General features: G+C 48.1%; 1 protein-coding gene across 1 annotated transcript in view; it reads left to right on the top strand.

Moving 5' to 3' along the window:
* Positions 1-10408: 10408 nt before the first annotated feature.
* Positions 10409-12912, top strand: part of LOC117368323 — a 48275-nt gene continuing 45771 nt past the window's right edge. Inside the window, exons 1-2 of the mRNA XM_033961873.1 lie at positions 10409-10433; positions 12462-12705. Of these exons, the coding sequence (XP_033817764.1) occupies positions 12477-12705 (229 nt within the window). The 5' untranslated portion in view covers positions 10409-10433; positions 12462-12476. The remainder of the gene's footprint in view (positions 10434-12461; positions 12706-12912) is intronic.

Genomic DNA, 12912 nt, shown 5'->3' on the forward strand with positions numbered 1-12912 from the left:
ATTTATGTGTAAGCCAGATAACCTACAGTTTAAGGTCTTGCATTACAAGGAAGCTTCACATTTCATTAAAAAAAAAAAAAAAAGTGAAGGGATACTTTTACTAAAGGGTGTTAAGCTGTAATGTGCCTTAAGGCCTGGATTCTTGAACTGGCGCTGACTTTTTAGGTGCCGGTGGGCACCCAATCTCGGTTAAAAAAAACCCCGTTCAAACAATGTTTTTAACAGCATCATCATCGTGTCAAATCTAAACCCATAGGCCCACCCCCCGGCCCGCCCAGTTCCACCCAACCCTGCCCTGTTAAGCCCGTGTCATGCCCCCCCAGGACTTGCCCCCAGCCCCGTCCCCTCATCTTGATCTCGTCTGGAGGGAAGGCATCTGCGCATGCACCGGAAGCGACGCGGTGGTGTCGCGCTTGAAAGCGTGCGTGGGCGTGCCTTCATCGCGTTGCATGCGCGGAAGCCCTCCCGCCGCAGTCCCAAAGAAGAAACTTTCCAAAACCTGGACAAAGTGCCGGGTTTTGAAAAGCCTTCCGGACACCCGGACATGCTCTCTATCTGGTAATCCTATAAGAGACCCTCCAGACATGGCAGGCTTTCCAAAACCTGGACAAGCTGACGGATTTGGGAAATATGTCTGGATTTTCCTGAAAATCCGGTACCCCTACTCCGACACTCATTCAATTCCTATGAGTGTTGTTGGAGCATGTACCTCGCCCGGCCCATGGTAAAGAGCTCTACCGCTGCTTGATAAAAGGAGCTCTTAATAGCCAAGTGCTGACTCCGCCCCCCAGAATTTTCCCCAAATAGCTGGTTTTCAGGTCGGCGCTAACTGGTTATTTTCAACGGCTAAAATTTAGCAATTTGTGCCGAATAGGTGATTTAACTGGCCGAGAGCCATTTGTGGCCTGTTAAATTGCTCTGAACATCGCTCCCCCCCTCACTTTTCAGCTTGTAAATTAAGATGAATTTTCAGCTGAAAAGTTATGCTCCAAGGTTTGGCTGAAAATAGGGCAGAAATTTAGAAAGCTAACTTAGGAGTAGAGAATGACACGGTGACAAAATTCATCACCGTTCCCGTCCCCACGGATAACCGCGGGAAATAATCCCATGTCATTTTTTAGTGTCTATTTCAACCTCAGTCCTTCTACACCAGCATTCTTCAAAGCAAAGCTTGAGGGTCAGTGGTTGTGGCCATTCATATTCTGATTCTTCCCTCTCTCCTTAAAGAATGACATGAAGATGGTTTCCCGCGGTTATCCGCGGGGACGGGGATGGGAACGGTGATGAATTTTGTCACCGTGTCATTCTCTACTTAGGAGCATGAATTTAGGAGTGCAGCATTTTTTTTTTTTGAATATCGGGAACATATCTCCTAGCTCATTTACAGGGATGAGCGGTGGCTCTTCCACCTCTCTAGGACAAATAATTTTAGAGCTTTGTTTATGAAAAGGGGTCCAAATGCTTGAGTGGTCAATTAATTACGTATTTTCCTTCAAGATTGGTACAGTCATTACAAGAAGAATCTATTAACGCCACACCAAGGGCTGCGCAAGCAGTTTGGCCGGACAGGACGCAAGTTCGGAGGGTCGCAAAATTGCTCCCAGCCCACTGTCTCTTCCCACTAGTGGTGGTTGAGTTACACTGTCCAGTTCTGCTGTTACTGAAGTTAAATATGTGGACACACACACACACACACAAAAAAAAAGGTATTTTCCTGTACCAGAACTTTCTTTTTGGATAGTTATGGGGGATTACTCAGTATTTTATATTTAGGAAACGCGAGGTTTTTATAAGGCGGCCTGAGGTGGCATCCAAAATATTAATTAAAGGCAGACTCGTGTGAACATAATGTGTCCTATTTTCAGATTTAATTGTATTGCTGTTTTTACTGTAACCGTATCACTCGTCTGTTTTTTTTTATAGAAGTTTATAGTTTTAAAAAGAAATGTTTTTAGTGTGTAACTTATGTTGAAGTTTTTGTGAATTTCATTGTGAGCTCCTGAGGAGCGGCTAGTAATGCATTTGAATAAAATATGCCTTGAGAATTTGTTGTCCATCATTGTCAAGTTTTCCCACAGTGTGCCACGTTATGTTTCAAGTTTCAAGTTTATTAAAATATTTTTTAGACCGCTTATTCTGGTTTCAAGGCGGTTAACAATATAAAATTACATAAAAACAAATAATAAATTGTATAAAAACGTATAAGAACAGGGATAATAAATATAAGATGAAGACGTACAGACTACACAACAATGGGATAGTAGGGAAGAACTACAATTAATATAGAAAAGGTAAGACATAAAAGGATAAAACAATTGATTAGGTAAAAAGTCATAGAAATTTAAATTTAGCCCTTAAAAGGGCAGTTATTATCCAAAAAGCATCTTGAAATAGAAATGTTTTTAATTTAGTTTTAAATTGTTTTATATCAGATTCGTAGCGGAGATGAATCGGTAATGAATTCCACAGAGTGGGGGCAGTAACAGCAAAGTTATTGGAGCGCAACGTATTAATAGATTTTAGCGAAGGTATAAAATTGTGTTGCAGTGAGCCAGAGGGTTGGCTGTATCAGTGTCTGAGTGTTTTGCTGTTTTCAGTGAACATTTGTGGATCGATATTCAGCCTGCAAGCTTTTTATTCCCAGATATTCAGCACCTGTATAACAACCCTGGATGTTCAGAGACTACTACCTAGAGAACTAACATACTGGGACAAACCTAGTGGCATAGTGAGGGGTGAGAGGCGCCTGGGGTGGTGGCGTCCCTCCCCCGCTCCTTCCCCAACCCCCCTGCCCCGCGTGCGTCCCCTCTTCCTTTTTCCCATACCTCTAGTTGCTCACCACAACTTCGACGTGCTCCTCGTGACCGCGTCGGCTCTCCCGCTGACGTTACTTCCTATGCAAAGCACCCGGAAGTGACGTCAGCAGGAGCTGACGTGGTCGCGAGGAGAATGTTGACATTGATGCTTGCAGTGGTGAGAAATTAGAAGTATAGGGAAGGGAAGGAGGGTGCACGCGGCGGAGGGAGGAGTGGAAAGAGGAGGGGTACCGGCACCCCCACCACAATGGCACCCAGAGTACACCGTCCTCCCCACCCCCTCATTAGTACGCCACTGGACAGACCGAAGGTCCACCAAGCCCCGTATTCTATTTCCAACAGTGGCTAATCCAGATCACAATTACCTGGCTTGTGGACTTTTCTTTTAAGAACTTGTCCACACCTTTTTTAAACCCTGCTAAGCTAACTGCTTCACTATATTCTCTGGCAATGAATTCCAGAGTTTAGTTACAAGTTGAGTGAAGAAATAGTTTTTCCGGTTTGTTTTAAATCTACTGCTCCCTAGTCATGGTATTTTTGGAAAGAGTGAACAAGCGATTCACATTTACCCTTTCCACTCCACTCGGTATTTTGTAATCCTCTATCATATCACCTCTGAGCCGTCTCTTCCCCAAGCTGAAGAGCCCTAGCCACTTTATTCTTTCCTCATAGAAAAATTGTCTCATCCTGGATAAAGCATCGGAGCAGAAGAGAGCATTTAGCATGCCTGCCGACGCTAAAAACTGTTTGCGCTGTTTTGTAAAAATGGGGGGTACATTGGGATATCCCTTAATTCTACCAACTTGCGTGCACAATTTTACACATGTGCGGCCATCACTATGTTGACATCATATGCAAACGCCATTGCGTCAATGTCCACGCATGCGTGAAGGCTTCCAAATGTGGCCTTCAAGCTCGGGAAGGTTCGTGGGGGACGGGGCTGGGGAGGAACAGGGCGGAGCCAGAGGCGGAATGGAGACAGAATGGGGTGGGGCCAGGCATCCTCTGTTTTTTTCAGAGGAAATCTGTCAACCCTAGGGTAGGAGTTCTTCTTACCCAGAAAACCCCTGGTGAATATCATCAAAAGCTTTTAGGCTGAAAGTTTAGTCTATCCAAGATTGAAGAAATAAGGTTTCCTGATAATCGCTGTAAAAATTCAAAAAATCATGTTGGACCCCCTTCTCTAAATTAAAGTATACTGCTAGGGTCTTAACCTTTCCATATCCTTTCTGGCTCTTGGGGTTTTATTTCAGGGATATAGCCACAAATGGGCCTGGGTGTAGGGTTACCACACTTCCGGGAAAACCTGGACATGTCCTGTTTTTAGAGGACTGTCTTGGTGCCCAGAGGGATTTCCAAAACCTGGCAGTTTATCCGGGATTTGGAAATCCCCTACCTCAGGGCCATGTCTGGAGGGTTTCTACATGTGCACAGATGTCGAAGCGATGATATTATACGCATGCGCACAGGTGTCCTCTTTTTTTTATACAGGAAATCTGACAACCTTACCTGGGAGGGACATGGCTCTCCATGTCTTTTGCTTTTGGAGTCACACCCACCCTATCAGCAGCCATAGAACAAGCCAATGCCAGAAAAACAGAGGAGGTATCAACAATCTTGGTGCCTTTTTAAGGTCCTCCCCACAACATCAGTATTTACACCACTGGTTTATTTGGTCTTCATCCAATGAGGCCTTATGATATGACTAGGCCTCAATGCTAATGCCCTGTATTTATATAAGGGAAGGGAGAGTCCTGGAGAGGTAGAGGACCAAAAATGCACACATTCTAGAGGCCTATCTTCAAGTTCTAGGCCTTAAACGAAGAGGCCCATCTTCAAATTCTAGGCCTTAAACGAAGACAAGGCCAGCCTACTGCTATCTTTAAACATTTAGTTTAAGCCCTTTGATAAATATCCTGGTTAAAGGTGTCATATTTATTTCTCAGTGCAATAAAAGGACTCAAGAACAAGAGCTCCCTCATGGAATGCACTCATCCTATTACCCATTCTGAGCTCTTTGGGGAAAACAGGATAGAAAATGAATTACATAAATCAATCAATCAACCACCCACCACGTCCATGACAACAGAGGAAACTTCACCAGTAAATACAGCAAGGCCCGTGTGATAGACATGCTGGGGATTAGGGCAGAAATTAAGGAGGGGCCCCCCCAATTCGTCTCCTCCCTACCCCTGCCCTCGATTTTCCCACCCACCAAATGCCTTCCAGCATCTCTCCCCTTCCTCTTCCTTCACTCCCCCTCCCCATCCAGGATCCCTCCATTTAAAAATCAGCTGCTTCAGGGTACCCTGTGGGCGGGGATATCCTTCCCTTCTTCCCACCCCATTCCCAAGCCCTCTCTCACCTGTTAAAATGCAAAGAGGTCAATGGCACAGCAGCGATTCTCTAGCACTGCTCATGGTTTCCTTGGCACTGTTACTGTACTGTGGCCCACCCAAGCGGAAACAGGAAGTTGTATCAGGGGGAGGCGGACTGCGACACAGGAACAGTACTGAGGAAGCCATGAGCAGCGCTAGAGAATCGTTGCCATGCCGGAGACCTCTGTGCATTTTAAAAGAGGAGGGGGCTTCGAAATGGGGTGGGGAGCAGGGAAGGATATCTTAACCCATGAGGGCCTCCTGGAACTGTGGGGACCAGGGCAGCCGTCCTGTTTGCCCCATCTCTAACATAAGAATTGCCGCTGCTGGGTCAGACCAGTGGTCCATTGTGCCCAGCAAAAGACCAGTGCCCTAACTGAGTCTAGCCTTACTTGCGTACGTTCTGATTTAGCAGGAACTTGTTCAACTTTGTCTTGAATCCCTAGAGGGTGTTTTCACTTATAACAGCCTCCGGAAGAGTGTTCCAGTTTTCCACCACTCTCCTTACATTTCTACGGAATCTATCCCCTTTTAACTTTAGAAAGTGCCCTCTTGTTCTCTCTACCTGGGAGAGGGTGAACAACCTGTCTTTATCTACTAAGTCTATTCCCTTCATTATCTTGAATGTTTTGATCATGTCCCCTCTGTCTCCTCTTTTCAAGGGAGAAGAGGCCCAGTTTCTCTAATCTCTCACTGTATGGCAACTTCTCCAGCCCTTTAACCATTTTAGTCGCTCTTCCCTGGACCCTTTCGAGTAGTACCGTGTCCTTCTTCATGTACGGCGACCAGCCCTGACTTAGAGACACATACAGAATCACTAAATTTCTGGAGTCGGATGACGGCGGCGACCTCGAGAGACCCTTGAGAAAGCACGATTCACGTGCGAAACATGTCGGGTCTGGCTCCCCTGGTTGGCTGAGATAAGTACCATTTGCACTTTTGATTATTATCTATTAATATAGCAGAAAGCTGAGGCACTGCAGGAAAGCAAAAAAAAAGGCTAAAGCAAACTAATGTTAGTAACAACACTATAGTATGAAAAGACAGCCAATGATGAAGCACCACACTATGCTTCCCGCGAGATAAAAATTATTTTTGCGGTGGAGTGGTGGGGCTGAGGCGTCTTGTACACCAACATAAGATTACATTCTTCAAATAATATCCAGACTGTGTATATTGAAGGGGATGCTATTGTTTATTCATGAGGCTGGATCAATATAAATAATAACAAGTGGTCATCACAGTAGTGTATTTATTTCCACAGCATTGCATAGGCTGTTAAATGCTGAATGTTGTTGCTAATCGCATAAGAGATAGCCATCTGCAGAAATACGGACATTCATAGAAACATAGAAGATGAAGGCAGAAAAGGGCCTTAGCCCATCAAGTCTGCCCACTCTAATGACCCACCCCCCCAACTTCACCCCCCAAGAGATCCCATATGCCTATCCCACATGCCTTCTCTTAAAATCTGGTACGCTGCTGGCCTCAATCACCTGAAGTGGAAGTTCATTCCAACGATCAACCACCCTTTCGGTGAAGAAGAACTTCCTGGTTTCGCCATGAAATTTCCCACCCCTGATTTTCAGCGGGTGCCCTCTTGTGGCCGAGGGACCTTTAAGAAAGAAGATATCATCTTCCACCTCGATGCTGCCCGTCATATATATAAACGTTTCAATCATGTCTCCTCTCTCTCTACGTTCCTCGAGTGAGTATAGCTGCAATCTGTTCAGCCTTTCCTCATACGGGAGATCTTCGAGCCCCAAGACCATCCTGGTGGCCATTCGTTGAACCGACTCAACTCTCAGCACATCTTTTTGGTAATTTGGTCTCCAGAATTGTACACAATACTCCAGATGAGGTCTCACCATGGATCTGTACAACGGCATTATGACTTCGGGCTTCTGGCTGACGAAACTCCTACGGATACAACCCATCATTTGTCTTGCCTTCGATGAAGCCTTCTCCACTTGATTGGCGGTTTTCATGTCTTCGCTAATGATCACCCCTATGTCACGTTCTGCCTTAGTTCTAGCTAAGGTCTCACCATTTCAACGACTTTTAGGCGGTTAACCTAGGGTTACCAACCATCCGGATTTACTCGTACGTGCCCTCTTTTTAGAGGACATGTCCAGGCGATCGGACAGCTTTTCAAAACCCGGCACTTTCTCTTGGTTTTGGAAAAACTTCCAGCATGGGACCGCGTCGGGAGAGCATCTGCGCGTGCGCGGATGCGACGTAGTGACATCACACTAGAGAATGACACGGTGAAAAAATTGGTCCCCGTCACCGCCCCGTCCCCGTCTCACCATCCCCGTCACCGCCCCGTCCCCGTCTCACCATCCCCGTCACCGCCCCGTCCCCGTCTCACCATCCTCTTCACCGCCCCGTCACCGCCACTGCCATCCCATTCACTGCCCCGTCACCGTCACTGCTGCATACATAAAAGCCTCAAACGGGTACGATTTTATATACTTTTCTAATATCTCCCCTATGTATCTGGCATTGCCCCCCCCTGTGTCCATATTCCATCCACATGGCATGTCCCCTTTTTGTCTCTGTCCCTATGCCCCAATGCACATAATTTCCCCTCTTTCTGTTACCTTCCTGTGTCCAGATTTCCCCTATCTTCCTCTTCCATACCAGTGTGTCTCTTCTTTTCAACCCCATCTAGCTTTTTTCCCTCTTTCTTCCCCCCCCCCCCTGCTTCTAGCATCTGGCTCACCTGCCTGTCCTTCCCTTTCTTTCCTGCTGTGGGTTTTTCTTTCCGTTTTCATCACCTTGGCCCAGAATCCTTTTCCCTTTCACTCCCTCCTTACAGTCTGAGCCGGGAACACTAGCGATCGCACGGTCCTCGCAGCCCCCACCCGCCTGCCCAATCGATCCTAGTGTTTAGCCAGCTCTCTCCCTTCTCCTCACCTTAATTTGCAGGCTTTCTTTTTCAGCGACCTGCACGCTTTCCCAAAGAGCCGCACACGCGCGGCTGCTCAGTGTTCAATCTTCTGCTCTGCTGCAACTTCCTGTTTCCGGTTGCGTCAGAGCAGAAGATCGAAACTGAGCAGCGGCGGGTGCGTGGCTCTCTGATAGCGTGCGGGTCGCCGAAAAAGAAAATCTACAAACTAAGGTGAGGAGAAGGGAGAGAGCTGGCTAAACACTAGAATCGATTGGGCAGGCGGGTGTGAGCTGCGGGGACCATGCGATCCTTCATGCCTCACTGCGGGGACAAGACCCATTCACCGCCCCGCGGGCGGTGAATGGCCTTGTCCCCGTCGCCGCAGCGACTGCTAGTTTTCTTCCCCGTTTTCGGCGGTGACCCGCGGCTAAAATGCGGTGGCCGCGGGTAAACCGCCACCGTGTCATTCTCTACATCACACGAATGCACGTATGCGTGCGACATCATCATGCCACACCTGCGCAAGCGCAGATGCCCTCTCGACATGGCTCTGACCACGAGAACAGCTTGAGGGGGCAGGGCTGGGGGGTGAGGCTGGGGCGGAACAGGACGTGAGGTGAGTGGAATGGGCCGTGGCTGGGTGGGCCTAGGGGTGGGACCATAGGTCCAGATTTGTCAGGAGTAAAATCTGGTAACCCTAGGTTAACCTGGCCAAGTGCTGACTCAGCCCCTAGAATGCTTCCGAAATAACCGGTTTTCAGATGGACACTAACCGATTAAGAAGTGTCGCTGAAAATAAACGGTTAGTTGTGAATAGGTGATTTAATCAGCCAGGAGCTGTTCTTGGCTGGTTAAATTGCTTTACGTATCTGGCCCTTCATATCCTATCCCCTCCGTTCTTTTTTGGGGGGAGGAAAGAGGAGAAACAGCAGCCAGTGGCGTAGCGAGGGTGAGAGGCGCTTGGCATGGTGGCGCCCCTCACCTGCCCTTGTCTCCACCCCGCCCCCGCTCCTTCCCCGTTCCCTCCTGCCGCACGCACGCCCCCATCCCCTTCCCCCATCCCTCTAGTTGTTCGCCGCCGCGAGCAACAAGAACTTCGACGTCTCTCCCGCTGATGCCACTTCCTGTGCGCGGCACCCGGAAGTGACATCGGCGGGAGTGACGACGCAGTTGCGGGAAGCACGTTAAAGTTGTTGCTTGCGGCGGAGCTAGAGGTACGGGGGGGGGGGAAGGGGGAGCGCGCCCGTGGCGAGGGGAGGAGCGGGAAGAGGCGGGGATGGAGTGGAGGAGGGGGGCCGGCCCCCCTCCCCCCTCCCTTACTATGCCACTGACAGAACCAGGGCCACAATCTGGGAATGGTTCACCTTAATAGTAATAATAACTTTATTCTTGTATACCGCAATGCCATGGAAGTTCAGTGCGGTTAACAGAGGAAGAGACTGTACATTTACAGCGAAGTTACAAACATGGCAATGATAAGGCTTATAATATATAGGTGTAACAAGGACAGACCATTTAGATCAGGGGTGTCCAATGTCGGTCCTCGAGGGCCGCAATCCAGTCGGGTTTTCAGGATTTCCCCAATGAATATGTATGAGATCTATTAGCATACAATGAAAGCAGTGCATGCAAATAGATCTCATGCATATTCATTGGGGAAATCCTGAAAACCCGACTGGATTGTGGCCCTCGAGGACCGACATTGGACACCCCTGATTTAGATAAACAGAATCGATTAAGAGAGGCCCTATAGTGGCTTGGCAGGGTAGGAGGGCTCAGAGTTTGGAGGCATTTCAAGGGCAGGGGAGGGGGAGGGGAGTTAGAGGAATTTGTCAAAGAAATAGGTTTTTAATGACTTCCTGATTGATTTCTCTTTATAGCTTTATTTTACTTTTGGTTATTGTTATTTATTTTAAATTACTTCCTGCAATGTTTCCCCCCCCCCTTTTTTTTTTTTTTTTTGTAAACTGCATGTAAATCTTGTCATGGCCTAACATAAAGGGCTCTGCATGACTCTCCCGAAGGGAGGGGCGGGGCTTCCAGCCGTGCAGGGCCAGGCCGATCCGCTCCTGGTTTTGGCCGCAGTGCACGCTGGGAAGCGCTGGCGCCTTGCAGATCTGGGAGCAGCCCCGCAAGCCTCGATCCTGCCTTTCTTCTGCCCTTAGGCGCCCGGGGTGAGTGCAAAGGAAAACGCGTGACGGGGGTCGCTTGGTGCACAGATCGGGGTTTGTACGGGTGTGCACTTAAGCGGAAAAAGCAAGCCCGGTGGCTCCGGGGAGAGAGATCTGTGATCCTGCACGTACTGGATTTGGGTATAAAGAGCGGTGCATCCGAGTGTGCACTGAAGTGTGTTCCTTTACAGAGCTAGCTCTTTGTTTTGCATACATGTGCCATTATAGAGATCTGTGTGCACAGATCCGAGTTCAAAGTTCGTATATAATGTGTTTTCTGTGTGCACCTGTATATAGAGAACTCGGAGTTTGGTAAATAAGATCGGGGGGGGGGGTACGTGGGGGGTACGTGCCTAAGTGTGGTCCTATATTTACTTAACTGAGAAGTTGTATGTTTTGGGTTTTTTTTTAAATCTCTCTTGTGCACACAGAAGTGTATTCCTTTATACAGGTAGCTTGGTGTTTTATTTTTTTTTGCATGTGTCTCAGTGCACAGTTGTGCCTTGTGCAACTATGGCTAAAGCTGTGTGTTTGTGGCATAGTGGTTAGAGCAGTGATTCCCAACCCTGTCCTGGAGGAACACCAGGCCAATCGGGTTTTCAGGCTAGCCCTAATGAATATGCATGAGAGAGATTTGCATATGATGGAAGTGATAGGCATGCAAATTTGCTTCATGCATATTCATTAGGGCTAGCCTGAAAACCCAATTGGCCTGGTGTTCCTCCAGGACAGGGTTGGGAACCACTGGGTTAGAGCAGGGGGTGTCCAATGTCGGTCCTCGAGGGCCGCAATCCAGTCGGGTTTTCAGGATTTCCCCAATGACTATGCATTGAAAGCCGTGCATGCACATAGATCTCATGCATATTCATTGGGGAAATCCTGAAAACCCGACTGGATTGCGGCCCTCGAGGACCGACATTGGACACCCCTGGGTTAGAGCTACTGCCATAGTACCCTGAGGTTGTGGGTTCAAACCCCACGCTGCTCCTTGTGACCCTGGGCAAGTCACTTAATCCTGAAAACACTCGCAATCCTCCAAGGGACCCAATTATTCAACACTCCAAACGCCCCTGGTACACATTCTCCAATCTAAAGGGAATTAAATTTGTGCTAAAACTACTTCTCGCTCTAAGGATATCACAAGAAAAGGAGGAAAGAGCCTGGGACTCCTGCCTGCCATTACTTGATGGCTTTCAGGCAGGCATATTTGTGAGCTACCTCATTGGCTCAAAAACCTCCCCCCCTCCTTTTATCGGGAGTGACCATAAAATCACTTCCCGCTACTGTGGTAGAACTGCGTTCACATGTAAACACAAGCTCAAAACTAGAACTCAACACTTATCGCATTCCACCGCAGTTCAAAAAAATCTCGTTTACTCCACGCTGCTGATCCAAATCAAGCTGTTGAGCCCAGTGGCCGACGATGGCCTGCCAGCGTTTCGCCATTCTGCGTCGGGACAAAAGGGCTGCTATCGGCACCTAACTACGTGCTCATAGCCTATGGCGCAGCATAGTGAAACGCTGGCAGGCCCAGGTAGATTAGATAGATTGTGAGTCCACTGGGACAGATAGGGAAAATGCTGAAGTACCTGTACGTCGGTGAATCGCAAACTGTGCTGCGAAAAGATCCCTTAGGCCACTCCCATGGGCGTTTTGCTGGCCTGCATTGTACGCGTCTAGGTCCGCCTAAGGCTACTTCCAGGTCAAGCCACGCCTAGCATTAGACGGGCTCGCGCACCTCCCTGGGCTCCCGGAGGCGCCTGCAATGTAGGCGGCCTGCCTCGGACAGTTGGTTTAAAAAAAAAAAATGTGCCTCTCGATTGGCTGGTTAGGCAGCAGTTGGCCGCTTACAATTGGGAATTTGGCCTTTTGTGTTCTCTTTGAGAAACACATGGGGGAAGCCACTGCTTGCCCTGTATCGGTAGCATGGAATATTGCTACTCCTTGGGTTTTGGCCAGGTACTGGTGGCCTGGATTGGGCTTGATGGATCATTAGTCTGACCCATTAAGGCTAGTCTTATGTTCTTTAAAGTTTGAAGGGTTTGATGTAATTTTGTCAGATGTGATGGGCAAATCAAAGAGGAATTGTTTTTTTTTTCCGAGTTAATCCACTAAAAATCACAGTGCTGTACTGAAGTGGAGATGTACCAGTAGGGCGTAGGAATATCAAATAAAGCTGATTTTTAAAAAAACTTTATTCCAGGGCGTTGCATCAAGTATGCCGGGGTGTATGGTTCAAGGTTGCTGCAATAGCACGGGCCGGTCCCAGGGGGTCAGCTTCCACCGCTTCCCCCCCGACGGGCCCCTCTTTCAGCGGTGGCTGGAGGCCCTGAAGCGCAAGGACTTCCGGCCCCAGAAGCACCACGTGGTGTGCTCCCAGCACTTCCGGCTCTGGGACTTCAAAGATGACCTGCGCAGCCGCCTCTTGGGTGCGTGTCGAAGTGCAGGTGCGTAAACACTTCAGGTTGGATTTAGGGAATTCGAAGGGTTAATGCAACCGTTTCACTCCTTGGTTTCGTCAGGGGCCGTGCTGCTTCCTCAGTATATGCGCTTCACATCATACCGCTGTAGCCAAAATTTTCATACTATCTACAAAAAAAAAAATCTGTAATTAATTCGTACATGTATTTTAAATCGCTAAAACAAGAACTTTA

The sequence above is a fragment of the Geotrypetes seraphini genome, chromosome 10 (genome assembly GCF_902459505.1).
Source record: "Geotrypetes seraphini chromosome 10, aGeoSer1.1, whole genome shotgun sequence".
Lineage (NCBI taxonomy): Eukaryota > Metazoa > Chordata > Amphibia > Gymnophiona > Dermophiidae > Geotrypetes > Geotrypetes seraphini.